Here is a 21,305-nt window from a genome sequence, read left to right as displayed (position 1 = left end):
TTGTTTAGCAAAACAAAACATTTTGACTTATATTACACATTAAAACTAAAGTTACTATAGAATCAAATGACAGATTCTAGTTATAATCTGAAAATTATCTGGTTTCTGCAACTCGTTTGATATACCATAACCCTCACCTGATGCTTTAGAACTGCTCAGAGCTCCCCAAACACATCACCCCATTCAAACTGTTTCCCCCACACAAATATCTTTATCTGCAGACGCTAGCCCCTTTGCCTGTAGGTTCCAACATGGCCTTCAAAGCCCAGTTTATTATCTGGTTTCTATGACTTCAGTTATTCATTCAATACTGAGAACCTGCTACCTGCTGGGCAGAACAGACTTGCTTCCTGCCATCATGGAACACAGCCTAGTAGATGACAGTCAATATTACCAAATGCTATAAACAAAATGCTTATGGTGCTATGTGGGAGTATAACAAGAGGAACTTAGATTGGGGGTTGGATGAGGCATCTTTTAGGAAATATACTTAGCTAAGGTCTGAAGGATGAGTAGGAGTTAGCTGAGCAGAAGGGAAGCAGAGCTTTAGAGGTAAAAAACAGGTAAAAAGCACTGCGGCAGGAAGGAAAACGGCAGTTTGAGGAACTGAAAGGAGCCCTCATGGCAGCCCTATGGCTGTGGCCTTCCCCTAGCCTTCCCGAGGTACCCCATGCGAGGCCCAGAACCCTTCTTTTGTGCATCCCCTGTGTTACACTGAGCTATTTCTGGCAAGCTCGATTATTAAATTCCTTAAAGGCAGAGATTATCTTAATTCTATTTTGGACACTCAATACATGACAAATAACCAAGTTTTATTGATCCAAGATAAAACCCTGATAGGAAGTCAGAAAGCTCTCATCTCAACTTGGATCTGCCACTGAGTTGCAGTGTAACATCGGGCCAGGCCCCTGGATTCTGCAGGACTCACAACCTTTTTCAAATTCATGGTGTCAAAGACCTACTTGACTGGAAGTCTCCAATTATGAATGTGGCTCCTCAGGATAACTTGCTTATTGCCTCTAGCAGACAAAAAGTACAGGTAGTTGAGTTAGGGTAAAGGATGCGTCTGAATTTGAATTTACTGAAACAAACCTCCCGTATCCTTTTTTTTTCTGGTGGAGGGGCTGCACTGAGAGGCGTGTGGGATCTTAGTTCCCCGACCAGGGGCTGAACCCATGTCCCCTGCATTGGAAGTGCGTAGTCTTAACCACTGCACCACTGGGGAAATCCCTCCCCTCATATCCTTAATGTGAGTATATATGCTCTTTGTGAAACAAATCAACCAAGTTCAGCTCTCCTAACTCATTCGAGTACATTTTGTCTCATTCCCTTCACCATTACTGGAAGCCATCTCTTCAGTTCAAAATTCAAGTCGGACAGGAAGGGGAAACAGCAAAGTTTCTAAAAATAACTTTGGTTTACCTATCATAAAAGGCATGGGTGGTTTTGAATTCCAGTAGTAATAAGAGAACAAGGTGCTTAATGAATCCCAATACCTTTATTTTGAATCACAAATTCCTGGGTGACTAAAATTCCTAGAGTTAAAATTAAATTGGGAAGGGGCTGACTACCAGAAAATAAACACCTACTTTATGAATACAACAGCAACAGAAAGGGTTTCCAATTTTTAGAAGAAATATTACATGAAGCAGCACCAGCTGGTGGGTGTTACAAGATGAAATGCCCACACTGACTGTTCTGAGAGCCCCCACCGCACTGCAGATGTTTCATCAAGGACAGCTGCCATCAGAGCTGCTGCAAGGCCATGCTTCTCACTGCAGCCAGCCTCACAGCCAGCTCCTCAAACAGAAGACTGAAATGATATATCATTCCTGTTTTAGAAGCTTTTGGTGTACAGAACTTCTCGATGTGGATTAACACAGACTTGCTTCTTGAATTTTAGGAATGCCATGAATCAATCTATTACTTTGTCTGTGGTACAGTCTGCCAGAGTGCTCTGCGAAGAATCTTTTTTTCCATTCCTACCATGGCTGGGTGAGAGGAGAGGAAAGGGTGGAAAGGTGCCAGTGTACTAATAGGCAATTCAGGTGATGCTGTGTGCTCCATTTCCTTTCTGTAGGCATTTCTTTTGGCAGCTGCAGCAGCTTGACGGGGGGAGGAAGAGGCAGCCCACCAATCACCTCTTCTTGAAGCCATATTTTTTGCGTTCATAAAAGAGATCTGTCTTAGAGCTCCCCAAATTGACAATCTTTGGGCAACCATCTCTCTGGAAAACAGAATAGATAAGTTGTTAAAAGTCTCTGAGCTTGAACTGAGAGGGATTTAAGATAAAAATAACTTTTGGATTAATGGTTTAGCCATTCATCTTACCAGTTCAATTGTCCTATTTGATCAATCAAGTATTTACTAAACACCTAGAATGTGCCCAGGGCCTGTCCACCGTTTATCCAGTGGCCTGCACTTATAATGTTGGATTCTTAGCCCACTTCTGTTACTAATATGATATAGTGGAGGTAGAATCTAAAACTCTTTAAGGTGTTCAAAGGATTTTCTCCAAGTGAGAGGTAAGAAATGGTAATAATCATCTACAGCTCAAGCTTCCTAGCTCTCTTTCACTATCCCAAGAAAGGAGGAAATACCAAGGGAAAAAAAACTAAAGACTTTAGGAAATAGTACCTTACATTTTAAATATCATAAGAGAATACTGAGTTTGATGTGTCCGTATTAATTCACTTAACCGGACACATGGTCTTGGGGGAAGAGTGCTCCTGTGCCAGAGACAGCTGTTGACGGCTCATACTCTGATGTGTAGTGACACACTCCCCTGGCCATTTTGTGAGCTTGAGTGGTTTCAGTGAAGCCCTTGGGAAGCTGTGTTTTGCAGGAATGATGACTCCATCAGTTGATTTGGGATGATGGGAGGAAAATTGGGGGAATTGCTACTGGAAGAAACCTTCTTAGATCTCATGATTTTATTAAACACCCATGTCAAAGGTAGCTGTTTCCTGTGACACTGGGCTATAGAATGAATGAATGAATCAAGTCCTTAGGCATCTCATTTCTAATTCAGCTGATTTCTCTTTTTGGGGACTGATATCAACACTGTACAAAAATCTCTGAAACCACACAAAGCCAACACTAACATTTCATTATTTTCTAGAAAACACGTACCATGTATTACACTGAGAACTACCATCTGTGGAGCTTGGTGTGCTAAGCAAGCCAGGTTGTGGGCCCAGCCCCACCAATGGCTTGCTAGGTGAACTCAAGTAAGCCACGTAATCTGTACTGCAAGTCCTGGTACAAATGTGGGAAGAGCTGCCTCTCCTGGCCTCAGGTAGCCTGCTATTAAACACAACAGTGCTTTAAGCCCTTTAGGGATGCTTTGAAATTTTATGGTATGATGATGATAGCCTGTTCAGGCTTACTCTGCCTCACTGACTTGTGTGACTGTGGGCAAACCTCTTCTGTCTGGATTTGTATCCAACTATAAAATAAGATGACTGGATCAGGTCAATGTATATGAACTGTATTTATAGAGCCCTAGAGAGTCCTGAGAGGTGCCAGGTGACAGTAGGACTCATCCCCCAATCTGTGCAGCTGTGTTCTCACTCATATTAAGATTGTAGGGACTTCCCTGGTGGTGCAGTGGTTAAGAATCCACCTGCCAATGCAGGGGACATGGGTTCAAGCCCTGGTCCGGGAAGATCCCACATGCCTCAGAGCAACTAAGCCCGTGCACCACAACTACTGAGCCCGCGCACCCAGAGCCTGTGCTCTGCAACGGGAAGCCACTGCGATGAGAAGCCTGCGCACCGCAACGAAGAGTAGCCCCTGCTCGCCACAACTAGAGAAAGCCCGCGCTCAGCAACGAAGACCCAACGTAGCCAAAAAAAACAAAAAAACAAAAAAAAAAGGTTGTAGGCTCTGGAGATAGGTCACCTGAATTTTGAAAAGTTGTTATTAACCTCCTTGTGTCTCTTTTTAGTCACATATTAAATTACTACAATGGTAGAACCGACCTTACAGAATTAAGAATCAATATACTTAGAACAATGCCTAGCATATAACCAGCCCTTAATAAATTATAAGAAATTGCCAAAAATAAATATCAGCAATTTCATGATGGTTCAACCTAACACACAGACACACACATACACACGTGGCTTCTGTGTAAGATACTTTTTGAAGATGGGACTCTACATGTTAAAAAGTTGAAAAAAAAATCAGAAAACCAACGCATTGGATTATTAGCTCTTTGGCTTTTATGGCATTTTCTCTCACTGCTTATAAGTTTCCTGTTTTCTTGCCTAAACTCCTGTTTTTTATTTTCTACACATCTCCCGTGGGCCTCGTGGTTGTTCCCAAATTCCACCAATGCTGTGAAGAGGTGAGGATGTGTGCATTGGAACTGGCTGGCTTTTGTGAATACGCCTGTGAATGGAAAGCATGAAAAGGAAGATGGAAGGACTGTTAAGAAACCTCGAAGGGCAGTACAGAGAGTATTTGTGAGTTGAGCTAGGGAGCACATAAAAAACAACCTGCAAATGTCTGCCTGATGGTAGTAGCTCTTTTAGCAATTGTACGCCTGAATACAGATTTCATCCTTTCTCAGTCCTCCCAGAGTATGACAGATTTTCCCATCCTGAGCATGGGGAGCTTTTATTTTAGGTAGCTATGGCTTGAATTGAATGTCCATGTTTAATGGCCACTTCATTTCTAAAATTTCACAAAAAAAGTAGACACTAGACTGCCAAGTGCTTGTTTTCATTATACTAAACATGTCCATTAAAACATCCCCAGGAGAAGCCTAAGATGGGCTCCTGTAGCAACCACCAAGGAGAACTCAATGCCTATGGATTTCCTTTCTGAGGAGGGCTGTATGTCAAGTCTGTTTCTATGTCACAAAAGCAAGCTACAAAAATTATCCTGGACCTGGGCCTGGTGAAAATCCAGGACTTTCAAGTAATACTTAAAAACCAATGCTAGGGACTTCCCTGGTGGCACAGTGGCTAAGAATCCACCTGCCAATGCAGGGGACACAGGTTCAAGCCTTGGTCCGGGAAGATCCCACATGCCGTGGAGCAACTATGTGGGATCTTCCCGGAGCAGGGCTTGAACCCGTGTCCCCTGCTTTGGCAGGCGGATTCTTAACCACTGCGCCACCAGGGAAGCCCAAAGCTTCACTTTAGATAGGACAAAGTATTTCTTTCAAAAAAAAAAAGGGACTTCCCTGGTGACGAAGTGGTTGGGAGTCCGCCTGCCAACGCAGGAGACACTGGTTCAAGCCCTGGTCTGGGGGGATCCCGCATGCTGCGGAGCAGCTAAGCCCGAGAGCCACAATTACTGAAGCCCACGTGCCTAGAGCCCGTGCTCCGCAGCAACAGAAGCCACCACAATGAGAGGCCTGCGCACCGCAACGAAGAGTAGCAGCCAAAAATAAATAAATAAATTTTTAAAAAAAGCAAAGAAACAAATTTGTCCTCTGGCAGCAATGCCCACAGATATTGTCCCCAAATCCTGAGTATTCTTGAAGCTTTCAAAAACTATGGAGAACACCCAGCTTAGTTTATTGGTCTAATTTCCTTATAAATTATGGAAGTTGCAGAAAGAGAACAATAACAGGGGTTGCTTTGGTTGCAGGAAGATTTCTGCATAGGAAAGTCTTAGGCACTTAATCTACATGATGACCTGTAAGGCTGAGAGGCTGGATCATATCACTGGACTGTTTTGTGTTCCTTGGAAACTATTGCTGAGTAAATGTGAGCTAGATACCATCTCAAATATCCTCAGAACATTCCTGTACACGTGAAGTAGAGGAAGTGGTGACATCTAGAATAATTCTCAGGGGCAGAATGAGGCACAAGGATCCAGAGAGATCAGGTCACATACCGCATGCAGAGGAATCAGACAGCAATTAACATTTATTAAGCACTCTCTGGTTGCCAAGCATATGCCAGATAAGAACTCTAGCTGCAAAAAAACAAAACCTCTAGCTACAACCATGGAAAAGTTCAAGAAAATGTTGTCCTTAATGGACTCTTTAGCTAGTTTTAGCTAGTTTAAGAATTGTTTGTACTTTCTCTTCACTGATATTGTCTCACCGTGGTATACAGGCTATAAATAATTACCAAACACCTACTATATACCAGACACTCTGTAGGGGGAACCCTATGGATGATTTACAGAGGTAGCAACAAAAATGTGGACCATACTTACAGTACATACCAGGGACTGTACCAAGAACTAGGGAAAAGGGGAGACAAATACACAAACCAAGGTCCTTTCTATAAAGGGAGTGTCACCTAGCTGGTGGATCAGATCAAGCAGGGTATGATTTGACGGTCAAAGGTAAATGCAAATCAGAGTTTAGGACAAGAGGATGTTCAAATCACCAACTGAAATTATGTTTCTGGTACTTTATCTATGACCTTTCTCATCTCCCTAAATAACAGAAGAATTAATGATGTTAAGAAAGTTTTATCTGGTCTGATATATCCCACTTATTAGAGGTAGACAGGATCCAAATGCAAAGATTGCTGAGGTGGCTGAATTGTTTCTCCTCAACACAGGCACATCCCATTAAAAAGACTTATGAAAGGGGACTTCCCTGGTGGCGCAGTGGTTAAGAATCCACCTGCCAATGCAGGGGACACAGGTTCGAGCCCTGGTCCGGGAAGATCCCACATGCCGCGGAGCAACTAAACCTGTGCGCCACAACCACTGAGCCTGCGCTCTAGAGCCCACGAGCCACAACTACTGAGCCCACGTGCTGCAACTACTGAAGCCCGCGCGCCTAGAGCCCGTGCTCCGCAACAAGAGAAGCCACCGCAATGAGAAGCCTGCGCACTGCAATTAAGAGTAGCCCCTGCTTGCCGCAACTAGAGAAAGCCTGCACACAGCAACGAAGACCCAACAAAACCAAAAATAAATAAATAAATAATAAATTGGGTTAAAGAAAAAAAAAAGGACTTATGAAAGGACACCACTAGCTTTAGTCAGACAGCTTGGACTTGCCACTTATTAGCTGGGTGAGGGGCTGTAAATGGAGATAATAATAATCCCTATTTAACAAAGCTATTGTGAAGAATAAGAGAAAGAGCGCGCGTGTGTGTGTATATAAATACCTACTCTTTGCATAAGGAAATATTAAGAATTATTTATCTTTTGGGAATTCCCTGGTGGGCCAGTGGTTAGGACTGTGTGCTTCCATTGTAGGGGGCCTGGGTTTCATCCCTGGTCCGGGAACTAAGATTCCACAGCCAGGCAACGCAGACCAAAAAAAAAAAAAAAATTATTTTATTTTTAAAGATTTTATTTATTTATCTATTTATTTATTTGGTTGCATTGGGTCTTAGTTGCCGCACGCAGGATCTTTGTTGCCATCTGCTGGATCTTCATTGGGGCATGCAGCATCTTTTAGTTGCAGGCCCTTTTATTTTTTTATTTTTATTTTTTTTAGAACTTTTTTTTTTTTAAAGGAATTCCTATCTATCTATCTATCTATCTATCTATCTATCTATTTATTTATTTATTTATGGCTGTGTTGGGTCTTCGTTTCTGTGCAAGGGCTTTCTCTAGTTGCGGCAAGCGGGGGCCACTCTTCATCGCGGTGCACGGGCCTCTCACTATCGCGGCCTCTCTTGTTGCGGAGCACGAGCTCCAGACGCGCAGGCTCAGTAGTTGTGGCTGACGGGCCCAGTTGCTCCGCAGCACGTGGGATCCTCCCAGACCAGGGCCCGAACTCGTGTCCCCTGCATTGGCAGGCAGACTCCCAACCACTGCGCCACCAGGGAAGCCCTACAGGCTCTTTTAATTGCAGCATGCAAACTCTTAGTTGCAGCATGTGGGATCTACTGCCCTGAGCAGGGATCAAACCCGGGTCCCCTGCATTAGGAGTGCAGAGTCTTAGCCACTGGACCACCAGGGAAGTCCCAAGAATTATTTATCTTTTGCCTTACGCCTTATCCTAGATTAGGTAACCAAATACCTTATACTAGCCTATTGGCAGTGTATCACTTCCTTTTATTGTGTCATAAGAAGAATAAAAGCTGAATCATGGGTTTCCCACCCCTCTCCCCAAGAAGCCTACTTTTGGTATAGACCTACAGCCCTCTACCCTGGCATCTGGCTCAAGAAGTTGGATTACTACCCACTGCCACCACACAATGTCAAGGGGCAAAAATGTCATAAGAAGAATTGCAATCAATTCTGCAAAATCAAACCAAAAGCATTCTCTAGCCACTTAGAACTGAAATCAACTTGAATTGTCTCAAGTTCAGAAGTCACTACATCCACCCAAATAGTCCTTAATGATAGTTAAGAGAATTACTGAGTGGCTATTACACACCATGCACTGTGCTAGGACTTAAAAATGCAAGCTATTGGGAATTCCCTGGTGGCCTAGTGGTTAGGATTCTGGGCTTTCACTGCCGTGGCCTGGGTTCAATCCCTGGTTGGGGAACTAAGATCCCACAAGCCATGGGGGGGTGGCCAAAAAAAAAAAAAAAAAAGGATATTATTTCTGAATAAAAATAATGAGAGAAAAAAAAATAATGAGAGAGAGAGACGTCAAAGGAAGAGAGGGCTTTCCAAATTGCTAGTGTTGACAAACATTTGCTTCTCTTGCATTTTTGTCCTTGATGCAAAATAAGTGCGTTTTGTTGGACTACATCCAGTATGGCTCACAGACCTTGAAGAAATTATAACCTAGATGACTAGATGAACATAGTAATCTATAGACCATAGGAGTGGATGGCAAAGTGTTACTAAATAAAAGGAAGGATCAGATGAAAAGCTTAGTATATACTCACATCTTTCTCCTGGATGGTGCACTCCTTACAATAATAGGCATCCGAAACCCCGGGGCCTCCACAGATCACACAGCGTCCCTGGTAAGAGCCGTAGTTACATTCATCACATATGCGCACCAGGGTGCAGGGACGCACATAGGAGTCACAGATCACACACTTGCCATCACCTGTGAGGAAAAGAGAATGGAGTTATGCCCACTTGCAAGTACTTCAAGTCCTTTGCCCTCCTCCTGCTAATGGGGAAATACACTGGTCTTCTGATGGTGACTTTAGGGCCCGCTTCTCTGGCATCACAAAACTGGGCTTACCTAGTGTCCAACTCAATCTCCACAACACACAGGAAAAGTCAATCAACTAATGGGTAAAGAGCTTAGAATAGCACCTGGCAGGTAAGTCTATATGATTAACTGGCAGAACGCTGTGTGTGTTGGGGACGGGGTCATGCTACTTCTGGTCCACAGCTAGAGATTTTTCTCAAATTAGTGTCTAAAATGTGCAAGTTGGAGTGGGGTGGTGGCCTTTAGTTGCAGCCTGGCATTGTGTTAACACGCTTCCAGTCACATCTACTCAAAGCCCTCTTAGTGGCACCGCTGGAAATGCCCGTTGGCTGGCTCCACAGAAACTGAGTGGGACGGGTGGGCTGTCTGGGGAGGCGTGTTCCACTCACATTTTTCACACAGTCTTCCAATGGCTGCAAGATGAAAGACGGTAAAGAGTACAATTAGGATTAAGGTTTTGACGAAAAGGGGACAAACATCCTCGAGCTTGAGGTGGGGACAGGAGCAGGGACTGCAGTGAGCCCTGAGGGAGTCTTTCCATCTTATCCTCATAAACTTCAATCCGAACCAAATCCACACCCTCCCGAAGCCCCTCCCAGGTCCTGGGCAAACTGAGAATTTCTCCGGACCCCATCCCGGCAGCCCGCCTCCGGCTCCTAGCATGCACGCCCCGCCCTCTTTTCATCAGAGACCACAAACCCACGCGCTCCTACACTACCGACCGTGAGGCGGGAAACGTGGCGCCCCCGAGGCAAGACCCTAAGGAAGTGATGGGAACCCCGAACTCCTCAGGTTCTAATACCATCCCCACCGAGACAGTCGGGGGCAGGAGGCCGTCTCACCAACACCAGCCTGCTTGCGGCAAAAGATCAAGTCCGGGTGATGTTTAGCCATAACTCCCTCTCTGCCACCGGAAACTTAGGGAACTTCCGGCCGACCTTTAACCTCCATTGTTCCTGCCTCCTGGTCGCCGTGATTGGTTCTCTAGGCTTCCATCAGCGTTTACAATCTTTGCACCAAGGCCCGGTCGTTCTCGCGCGATCACATTTCAAAGACAAGTTTCCGTCCTAACTGGGGAGTCAGGTCCTGGCAGGTGCATGAAAGTCATCAAAAAAAAAAAAAAACAAAAAACCGTTAGAGATCTGAATGGAAAATACAAATTGCAAAGTGCAAAGATGAAGCTTGCACTTCGATAAGACATCTTCGTTCCCGGTATTTACTTCCGCAAGTGTTTTTATGCAGCTTTGTCCTCTCCCCTGTAGGTTCCTCACACGGGAGCTCCGCCCAAGGCGCTCACACGACTCGGCGCCTCTGCGGAGGCCCAGCCTTCACGGTGTTGCGTTTCTCTTCAGGCCACGCCCCCTACCCGAAGGCTTTAAGTAAGCCGTGTGCACGTCATTTTCAAGCGACCTCATCTTTGTCAGTGCACAAAATGGCGCCTTACAGCCTACTGGTGACCCGGCTGCAGGTGAGAGCGAACTGAGGGCCCTCTGGGTTCACGGGGGCGGGGTGCCTCCTCCTGTGCTTGTGGCTGTGGGCGAGGCAAGGCGAGGCGGGCCCGACCTCCGGCCGGCTTTTCGTGTACCTGTCCCTGCCGCGGGCCCGGCGCCCGAGGTCAAGGCGTCCCCGGCTCAGTCAGCTCTCCCAGCCTTGTCTCCGCCCCGCTGCAAGCGTGGGTCTCAGAAGCGGCGGCCAGGTGAAGAGTGGAGGCACCTATTTTGAGGGCCGCACTTTCTCCCATGTAGGATTTTTTTTTTTTTTCTTTTTCTTTTGCCGTTCCTCAAGGTGAGGACAAGGTGACTGGGGGGCGCGGTGGTTGTGGAGCCCGCTAGGTCCAGAGCCCGAAGGCCTCGCTTCTCATCTCTCAGCAGCAGACCCTTGCTAGCCAGGTGCATCCGTGGTTGCCAAACCTGAAGTTTGGAGGAAAAAAACTATTACCTATCCCATCTTGTGGGGATCCTGCGGAACATATAGCCAGGAGTTCGAGGGGGCCTTCCGTGCCCAGACGTAGTAATTAGTAACGATAACAGTAGTCTCTCATCTTTGCACAAGATTGCAAGACTTAATTCCTCATCATATCATTTGGTTCATATAATCATTTGGTGAGATGACTCTTCTCATTTGATAGATGATGAAACTGCTAGAAAGTAGGTGAAAGTTCCTGCTCTCTCTGAGTGTTACCGAAGTGGTGTGGCCTGAGCATCTGCCCTGCTGCCCCTCTGTTCTCTGTTCTTGTTCATGTCAGCCTGCCCTCAGAACTTTCTGAGCCCGAGTGTGATCCTGGAGCTGACATTTGTATTTGTGAGAGTACCCAGAATGGAGTATTTTGAGCTCATAATTGGTTGCTTTTCAATTACTAGATGGGAGGGTAAAAGAGATTCAACAATTTGACCTTGACTGTCCTGTTATGAACCATCTAGAAAATTGACTGACTGCCAGATGTTTTTTCACTCCTAACTTGACAATCCTAGGAAGGTGTTATACTCAGATTCAATGTCAGGCATGTATTTCATTAATAAAAATAAAGTGAGCAAGCATTTATAGATATTCTCTGGCAACCTTTTACATTTAACTTTGTGATTCTACTTTGGATCAAGTAGCACAACTCTGATTACAGAATTGAAAAAGAAGTTTTGTACTGTACTCTCAAAAAGTATTGTTACCAGGAGTTTTTTTTTTTTAAGTCACATTGCTTAAATTTAAACCATATGGTTTAAAGCGAAATCATCATTTATTTTATGATCTCTAAATTCTGGGCAAAAAAAGGGATTTGCTAATTATCTCTTTAGATCTTTTGATTCTCCAGGTTAACGAAGTGGAAATAGTGTTTCTTTCTGATCCTCCTGACCCATGATGTAGTGAAGTTAGGCAAGATTATTTGATAAGATAAATTATTACAGATTTATTGAGCTTGGACGAGAGGACTGATATCACAAAGGATCTTGGAATGCATGAGTGTTAGACCTGTGTAGGAAGAGATCTGGACTATAGTTCATATTCTACCCAGTGCAAGTGACCTTGAACTTGAGAACTGAATCCCAGTTTCCTCATCTGTCAGTTGGGGATTATGTTCATTGACAAACATTTATTGAGTTTTTGGTGGTCGGCTTCCATTCATATTGTTATGATGATTGTTATAAAGTGATGAGAAAGTAGAATATATTTGTTTATGATTATCATGTTGTCCAACTTCCTCTTTTACAGATAGACAATCCAAGACCTTGAGAACCTGGGTCTCCTTGTTTGTTCATTTAGCTAAGATGAATGAACAGCATTATACCACACTGTCTCCTAATAGCCAGGCTGTCTTAAGTAACGGCCAGCTACCACTGTGCTCTGAAAACCTTGTAAATTTACCTCTTTTGTGTTTAGCTGCATTTGAGAAGTGATGGTATTACTTTAGTTGTCGTGTCTACAGAACCCTGTCTATGCATTCAATTTATTACTACCTTATTCACCACATATTTACTGAGTACCCACTGCTTCCTCTGGATACAGTGAAGCAAAAAAAGCAGACAATTTTTGTTCTCGTGAAACTTCAGTATATTCTAATGTATTCTACTGCAGAGGACCTTGGAGATCTTTCTCAGCTAAAGTATTTTGGGCAGAAGACCAAAGGTCTTGGTTGGACCTTGGCTGGACCAAAGGTGAAGGTAGATGATAGAATGATGGCAATTACTACTACCACTAAGAGTAGCTAACATGTACCTTAGTGTGCCGGTAGTCTCACATGATCCTGTGAGATATGGCAGATTTATTAGCCCTGTCTTATAGATGAAGAAACAGGATTAGAGCAGAAACATAGTGTAATGGCTAAGAGCATGGATTCTGGCATCACACTGTCTTATTTGAATGCTGACTCTAATACTCACTCGCTGTGACTTTGGGCAACTTACTTCACCTCTCTATGCCTGTTTCTTCACCTGTAAGATACGGATAATAGTATATCTGGCTTATCTAATAATCATAGTTGCAAAGTATTTAGAACTCTGCTGGCATCTAGTAAGTGCTATATAATTGTTTGTTAATTAAATTAAAGTAGACTTGTCTAGGGCCTTATCACTAGTTGTTAGCAGATGTGATTTGAATCTGCTCCTTTCTGACTCCCAAGGCTGAGGTCCCAGCACCTGCACTATAGTACTGCTTCCCTTTGGCATCAAGACTCAGCCTGTCAACCAGGGTACCATTAATGGTCCATAACCAGAAAACAGTGCTCTTTAAAGTGTTCTATTGTTTGATAGTACCTGCTACCAGGTAGGAAGATAGAAACAGAGTGAAGAAAATGGAGGTGAAATTTTTGAAAAGCCACATTTACTCTCTGGTTTTTTAAATTAACTTTTGTGTAAATGACCACGGTTGGTAAATAAAAGTGGTTGGGCACTTCCAGATACATTTTAGATTTTGGTTTTGCCTTGAGGTACTGGGATGCTGAGTTCTCATCCTGTGACCTTAGGGAAGTCACGTAACCCCTTGCATGTAAATCTGAAACAGCAGTTAACTACAAAGAAGTCTGACACATTTGCAGAAGTTATAAGTTCCTGTATAAAGTGCCATGTTTAAAAAAAAAATCTTGCTTTGAATTGGGAAACAGGTCATCCCTATTCACTGTGGTACCTTCTCAGGTGTCCTATAGTCAGCTGTTGATTTGAACTGAATGAATGAATGATTGAATGGATGAGTAAACAAACTTCCAATCTCAAATTTGGGCAGAGGAAGAGGGGAGCACACCATTGCCTTTTTTTAAAAAATTAATTAATTAATTTATTTTTGGCTGTGTTGGGTCTTCGTTGCTGCGCGCAGGCTTTCTCTAGTTGCTGTGAGTGGGGGCTGCTCTTCGTCGTGGTGTGCGGGCTTCTCATTGCGGTGGCTTCTCTTGTTGTGGAGCACGGGCTCTAGGCGCGCGGGCTTCAGTAGTTGTGGCACGTGGGCTTAGTAATTGTGGCACACGGGTTCTAGAGCGTAGGCTCAGTAGTTGTGGCGCACGGGCTTCGTTGGTCTGCGGCATGTGGGATCTTCCCAGACCAGGGATCGAACCCGTGTCCCTGCATTGGCAGGCGGATTCTTAACCACTGTGCCACCAGAGAAGTCCCACCATTGCCTTTTGAACCAACCATTCCTAAAATGTTTATTGAAAGCTTGCTATGTGCCTAGCACTGTTCTACACACTGAGAGTGTAATAATGAACGGGAGTAGTGGAGCTTGTATTGTAGTTCTGGGGAGACAGAATAAACAAGTAGACAAGAAAATTGTAGCTATGAAGTGGGACAATGAAGATAAAACAAGATAGTGTGGTAGAGAGAATAGGGGTGAGGGTGTGGCATGGCTTTAACTGGAGTGGTTGGGGAAGGCCTCTCAGAAGAGGTGACATTAAATGATAAGAAGGCGGCCCTTCAGCATTTTGGGAGGGGAGACTTGAAGTAGAAGGAACAGGATGTGCAAAGCACCTGAGATAGGTCTGAGGGTAAGAAGTAAGGCCAGTGTGGCTGAGGTGATGAGAGGAAGGTCTGAGCAAGAGGTAGGAGCCAGGGTCATGTCGGCTCTGGTAAGGAAATAGGGTTTTACTCCAAGTGTAATGAAAATCCACTGGAAGGTTTTAAACTGTGAAGTGACAGGATCTGATTTATGATTGAGAAGAATCATTCAGGCTGCTGCGTGGATGATGGACCACAGAGGGACGAAAGAGGAGGCAGGGAGACCAATGGGGCCTGTTGGAATTATCCAAGGAGTGGTGCAGGTGTCTGGGACTAGGGTTCTGGTAGTGAAGATATTTTGGAGGCAGGTGGGTTGGATGTGGAGTGTGAGGGACAGGGAACAGTTAAGGATGACTTTTAGGTTTGGGGCCTGAGTGACCGAAGGATGGGTGAACTTGAATTCAGTAGTCATGTGTTTGCATAGTACTTGCAAAACTTAGTCAGGAGCCGAAGCTCCTTTATAAATTCAACAAGTGTCTGTATTTCACAGGTGAGGAAGCTGGATGGGGTCAAGTGTCTTGCCACAGGGTCCCTCACTTGAGTATGAGCTTCATGTCTGAAGTGAACGCTGTTCATCTTGGGCATTATTCTGCTACCTGGTGTCTCCAAGAGGGTCATCTGGGAAGTATTTAGAATGAGGATTGGGGCTTGAGCCGTCTGTCTTCATTGGCTCAGTGTTCTTTGACACACCTTGTTTTCCCAGCAGGTGGTTTGGAAGGCAGTGGTAGGCTCTGGGCTTCTCAGCATAAAGGAGGGGAGGGACTGCAGGGGGGCTGCTTTGTGGGGCGGGGAGGACTTGGATGAAGTTTGTCAAAAAGTACAATCTTCTGGTTATAAGATAGTTAAGTACTAGGGATGTAATGTACAACATGATGAATATAATTAACACTGCTGTATGTTATATATGAAAATTGTTAAGAGAGTAAATCCTAAGGGTTCTCATCACAAGGAAAAAAATATTTTTCTATTTATTTGATTTTGTATCTATATGAGATGATGGACGTTCACTAAACTTATTGTGGTAATTATTTCATGATGTAGGTGAAATCATTATGCTGTACACTTTAAAACTTATACAGCTATGTCAATTATATCTCAGTAAAACCGGAAGAAAAAAAATTTTTAATAAAAATAAACCAAAAAAAAAAAATAGGCAACACATAGAATATCAGGAACTTTGGGAGACTTCCTCTACCACATACTTACCATGTGGCTTCGAGCAAGGTCTCTACCCTCTGTGGCTCTCAGGTTACACATCTGCAAAATGGGACAATTCATAGCTACCCTCCAATTAAGAAGGGTCCTGAAGGCCTAATAATATTTGGAAAGTTCTTTTTTTTTAATATTTATTTTATTTTTTTTTATTTTGGCTGCCCCGGGTCTTAGTTGTGGCACGTGGGATCTTTAGTTGCGGCATGTGGGCTTCTTAGTTGCGGCATTTGGACTTCTTAGTTGCGCATGCATTCGGGATCTAGTTCCCCCACCAGGGATCGAACTCGGGCCCCCTGCATTGGGAGCGCGGAGTCTTACCCACTGGACCACCAGGGAAGTCCCTGGAAAGTTCTTTGAACTCTAATACACTATAAAAATTTGTGAATAGTTTCTATGTTATTTTAGGAATAGGCCTTTTCTAATACTGAGACAAAGGACAGACTTTTTCCTTAGATTGTTCCAGAATGAACCTGTAGAAGCCCTTCTTTATTTAGGGGATCCTAAAAGGCATGGAGAATGATTTTCTTGGATTCATTCTGCAAAGCTTGGGCCAAAGGAAAGGGCACCAGCTTTGCTGTGTGGCCCTGGGCAAAATAGTTACGTTCCAGAGCCTCAGTATCCTCACCTGTAAAATGGACACAGTATCTTCTGCCTCTGAGTATTAAATGGGACTGTGTATATAAAGTACTTGGGGGAAATCTGACGCAGGGTATGGGCACTTGGTGAAAGTATGGGCACTGTGTCTTCAGTCCTGGAGATGGTCTACAGCCTCCCTTGCCACAGCATTTATCCTCAAGACTGGTTCTTGGGATTTCCCTGGCGGTCCAGTGGTTAAGACTCGGCGCTTTCACTGCTGTGGGCCCAGGTTCGATCCCTGGTCAGGGAACTAAGATCCCGCAGGCCGTGAAGTGCAGCCAAAAAATAAATAAATAAAAATAAATAAAAAATAAAAAAGACTGACTCTGGGAAAATTGCTTGCTCCTCCCGTGCTGTCCATGGATATCGGGTATGTAGTAGTTGTGCAGGAAAATCTTTTGGGTACTGTCCTAAGAGAGTTGGGAGAAGAGGCACAAATGAATCCACTGGCTTCCTGTTTTCTAATTCTCTAAGTTGAAGGGCAGCATTGAGAAGATGCGCTCTAGAATTACATTTGCAGTATCACCATCATTAAATATGAAGCTCCTTGGGGAATTTAGGCCCAGTTAGGAGGATTTCTGCCTTCACCCTGCAGAGGGCGAGGCAGTTTCCGGGTGGGAGCTTCGATCCTGTGTGTGGCCAGTTGTGGGGGTCTGCAGAGAGGCCTCGGGGATTCCTGTGACTGCCACACTTCAGTGCTGCGTAGCTGGGCTCCTTCACCTTCGGCTGGACGTGTGTGTTGTTACTGTTTTGTTGTTGCTGCTCACGGCTTAGCAACTGTAATACACTGGGCTGACGCCAGAAGGGGAGGGGGCGTGCTGGGTGGAGCTAAATTCAGGCCAGACCATCCAGGAACTTGCATGTGTGGTGGCATGTTTAGTCTGCCCCGCGGCACCGTTGGCATTAGAGATACCGATAATGAGCTGTCAGCCCCACTGTGCCAGTCACTGAACTAGGTCTTGGACAAACACTGCTTCACTTGACCTTCACAACAACCCTAAGATGTGGGTGTCATTAGCCTGTTTTCACCATGATGAAATAGACCCGCATTGGTTAAACGGCTTGCCCGAGGTCACAACCAGCATGCAGCGGAGCCAGATTTTGAATGCAGGTTTGTTTGACTGCAGAACTCAGGCTTTTTACCACTCAAGCTGTTTCCCCAGAGAACTCCCCTGGGCATAGAGAGTAGAAACTAGATCTCTGCAGAGTAGGCTGGATAGAGGGGACACAGTTCGGTTGGCTCCGTGCCCTGTTTGCATATGGATCTATTTGAGGCCGTGATTGCCTCCTGCCCCAAATACCAGCAGAGCTTGAGAGGGAGAGGCCAGAGCTGTGGGTCAGCCTCACAGGCTGCCTATTGAGCTTACAGAGGATGCCCTTTGTAAGTATTCAAAGGGCTGCTGCCCCGGGGGGCCAGAGCAGGGTTTGGGATTTGTATGCGGTTCACGGTGTGCCTAGAGTCTCTGCTCCAGACAGCAGCAAAGGAGAATTAGGCAGATGAGTGAATCTATCAATTCATTTCTTAAAGGAACCCCCTACTGCCTTGGAGCCCATTTAGAGGCTGTGTCTTGGAGAGACATGGTTCCCTGCCCCCTTTCCAAGCCTTTGAAAAGGACTGTTCATGGCTCCGTGAACAGGCACTAATGGCTCAGCACAGCCTCTGCCAGAGGCACTCACAACTTGAATTTGAAAGCAAGATGAAGAGACTAGTGTTCAAATCATGGTTCTTCCTTCAGTGTCCTAGGCTCTTGAGTATATAGTGGTGATCAGATTAGACAAGTTTCCTGCCTTCATAGAGCTTACATTTTAGTGCAATTATTTACCTTCTTATCTGTTTGAGTCTCCATTTTCTCATTAAAACAGAAGACAGAATGACCTATAACAATCCCACTTGGCACAGTTGTTGAGAAGATGATATAAGATAACCTTTGTGGGGCTTCCCTGGTGGCGCAGTGGTTGAGAATCTGCCTGCTAATGCAGGGGACACGGGTTCGAGCCCTGGTCTGGGAAGATCCCACATGCCGCGGAGCAACTAGGCCCGTGAGCCACAACTACTGAGCCTGCGCGTCTGGAGCCTGTGCTCCGCAACAAGAGAGGCTGGGATAGTGAGAGGCCTGCGCACCGCGATGAAGAGTGGCCCCCGCTTGCCACAACTAGAGAAAGCCCTCGCACAGAAACGAAGACCCAACACAGCCAAAAATAATAAATAAATAAATTTAAAAAAAAATAACCTTTGTGATCTTGCTTGGCACAGTTTTGTTTGTTTCTTTTCATATTATTTCTTACCAGACTCCCTGGTGGGTCCACTTTGGTTGTATTCCTTCCTTCAGAGTTTGTTCTGTGTCAGTAAATGCAGGATCAGGAGAGCCTCCCTTACTCCTTGGGAGCCCTAGAGATTTGTATCCCATCCAGCAAGGGAGGGGGCACTATCTAACCAAGAAGCCAGATTCCACCAGAGACGTTGAACAGTTGGGACTGAGCCCCCATGGAGCACTGAGCCCACCTGGCTGCTGGGCCTGCGGAGGTTGGGAGACACTGTCTGTAGCATAGTGAGAAGGGCATGGGCTCAGCAGGTTCCCAGCTGTGTGACCTTGGGCAGGCCACTTCCTGTCTCTGAGCCTCTCCATCTTCAGGGCAGTTAGGGAGGCTGAGCTCTGTCCAGCAGGGTTTATAAGAGTGGCTGGCATGGAGCAGTGTGTTAGCTACTGTGATTTACTCCAAAAGAGATCTGAGGGCACCTGGCTGCTGGTCACCCTGATGGGAGACTCCCACCCAAGTAGAGGGAGTTTTGTAGCGAGGAAGTACTATAGGAATGCTTAGAATGGAGAGGACACGATTATGGTTTTCGGTGATTTGAAGGGCTGACGTGTGGAGGAGTGATTAAGCTCATTTGATCTGGTTCCAGAGGACGCGGCTAGGAAGCGTGTCAGCGACTGGGCTGGGTACTTTCACGTAGGTACTCTCCTTTAATCCTCACTACAGCCTGTGAAGGTGTTATTCCCACTCACAGATGAAAAAAGCTGTGTTTAGAGGGCTTAAATAAAAACACACAAGTTTACACAGCTTGTTGCGGGTAGAGCTGGGATTTGAGCCCACGTTTCCATTGCTAGAATCTGTGCCTGATTTAATGGAGGTGTGTTTCAGTTCAGAAGCATTTGTTGTTGTTGTAAAGTATTAGAATTGTCTAGTAGTGGAACAGACTTTCTGGAAGAAAATGAGCTTCCTGGATTAATCATGTTGAATCAGGGGCTTGTAGGGCTTAGTGGAAGTATCTGTTCTAGATAAGGGCCTGGTATTTACTCATGAGAATTTCACAAACCCCGAGACTTGGGCTCCAAGCATGGGGGAAAATTTTCCCATTTCCTAGTTGTGACATCTGTGTGGATGGCCTATGGATGATCTCTGGAATGTCTCTGGGCCCTGGGGCCAGGTTGAACCAAACATTGAGTATGTTTTACTTTGGGACTTAGGAAATAAAAACAAAACCCCAATAAGTTATTTTTTTAAAAAATACCCCCAAGTCATCATTCTTTTTTAAATAATACTGATGTGGACTACTCATACTCCAACCATGGTGGTCAGATATTATAAGACTCAGTAATATCTATTTTTAAGGTAAAATTAATTTCTTACTTTTTTTCTTATTTGTAAAGGTACCCCTTGTAGGAAACTTGGAAAATATAGAAGTATAAAGAATACCATAAAAATTACCTATAATTATTTGTAATACCCAGAGATAACCCACCCCCACCCAGAGATAACTACCATTAACACTGTAGTATATTTCCATCTAGTATTTTTTAAATGTTATAATCCAAATTAAAAATATGTTTAATAATACATGTATTTATAATTTATATTTCTTTAAATTTTTTTCTGATTCTAAAAGTTCAAATTAAATACATATAAAAAGTAAAAAATTGTCCATAATTTCACCCTCCAGGGATAGCTACTGTTAACAGTTTGGCATCTATTCCATTTTGATTTTATCTGATTCCTTTAATTCATTTGTATCCAAATCAATACTTAGAATTGCCAGAGTTCACTTGGCGCTTGGAAGGCTCAGTGTTTAGGCTTAGAGCCAGGCTGTCTTTAAATGCTGGTGTATCTGTGAGACCTTGGGTGAGTTACTATGCTTCTCCTGCCCTCAATTTCCTCATCTGTTAAATGGAGCTCGTGTACAGTAGGGCTGTTCATCCATGTAAAGTGCTTATAACTTGGCACTCAATAGAAAGTATTAAGTATCACTATTACTACTACTACTAGTAATTATTATTATTATCATTGTCTTTGATTAGAAACCTCAGCCCTACCACCTGTTCAGTTTGGGTTCAGTAGGTATCCTGGTGCCAGGGACTATGAGGAGGTGTAAATTCAGCACAGACTGGTGTTTAGTGCCTCTCTTGGAGTCACTGTTAAATACCACAGGGTACCTGGCATCAGGCCAGGGGGTCTGGTGGAGGCGTCTTAGGGTAAGTACTCCTGGATGGGCTCTGGGGAGTTGTAAAATTGTGTTGTTTTATGTGTTGTCTAAATTTTCGCCATGAAATCTGTCGTACTTCTTTAAATGGGAGGAAAAACCCTAGTAAAGGCTATTTAAAAAACAAAAAACAACCTGCTTTGTAGCATTTTACATAATAATTGCTGTTATTTGGGAGCTCATTCACATAATTTCAGACCTCACATAATACTGTGGGTATTTATTCCCTTTTTCCAAGTGAAGAAACTGGGTTCATATATAAAATAGATAACTAATAAGGACCTACTGTATAGCACAGGGAAGTCTACTCAATACTCTCTAATGGCCTATGTGGGAAGAGAATCTAAAAAGAGTGGAGGTATGTATATCTATAACTGAGTCACTTTGCTGTACACCTGAAACTAACACAACATTGTAAATCAACTGTACTCCAATAAAAATTAAAAAAAAAAAA

At 44.3% G+C, this 21,305-nt stretch overlaps 2 protein-coding genes across 3 annotated transcripts in view; one reads left to right on the top strand and one right to left on the bottom strand.

Moving 5' to 3' along the window:
* Positions 1 to 1,479: 1,479 nt before the first annotated feature.
* Positions 1,480 to 10,367, bottom strand: PHF5A (PHD finger protein 5A). Of its 2 annotated transcripts, XM_061205899.1 has the most exons (5): positions 10,273 to 10,367; positions 9,895 to 10,138; positions 9,442 to 9,465; positions 8,775 to 8,941; positions 1,480 to 2,227 (listed from the first exon to the last, which is right to left on the bottom strand). In XM_061205899.1, exons 2-5 carry the CDS (start codon positions 9,944 to 9,946, stop codon positions 2,138 to 2,140), a joined length of 333 nt encoding a protein of 110 aa, XP_061061882.1. In that variant the 5' UTR covers positions 9,947 to 10,138; positions 10,273 to 10,367; the 3' UTR covers positions 1,480 to 2,137. The 2 variants fall into 2 exon arrangements, with proteins under 2 accessions (XP_061061882.1, XP_061061883.1); XM_061205900.1 differs by lacking the exon at positions 9,442 to 9,465.
* A 78-nt stretch (positions 10,368 to 10,445) lies between these two features.
* The window catches only part of ACO2 (aconitase 2), a 51,733-nt gene continuing 40,873 nt past the window's right edge, over positions 10,446 to 21,305 (top strand). Inside the window, exon 1 of the mRNA XM_061205896.1 lies at positions 10,446 to 10,520. Within this exon, the coding sequence (XP_061061879.1) occupies positions 10,485 to 10,520 (36 nt within the window). The 5' untranslated portion in view covers positions 10,446 to 10,484. The remainder of the gene's footprint in view (positions 10,521 to 21,305) is intronic.

The sequence above is a fragment of the Eubalaena glacialis genome, chromosome 11 (assembly GCF_028564815.1).
Source record: "Eubalaena glacialis isolate mEubGla1 chromosome 11, mEubGla1.1.hap2.+ XY, whole genome shotgun sequence".
Classification (NCBI taxonomy): domain Eukaryota; kingdom Metazoa; phylum Chordata; class Mammalia; order Artiodactyla; family Balaenidae; genus Eubalaena; species Eubalaena glacialis.
Note: the sequence above shows the minus strand (reverse complement) of the source record. Positions and strands in the feature narration are given on the sequence as shown.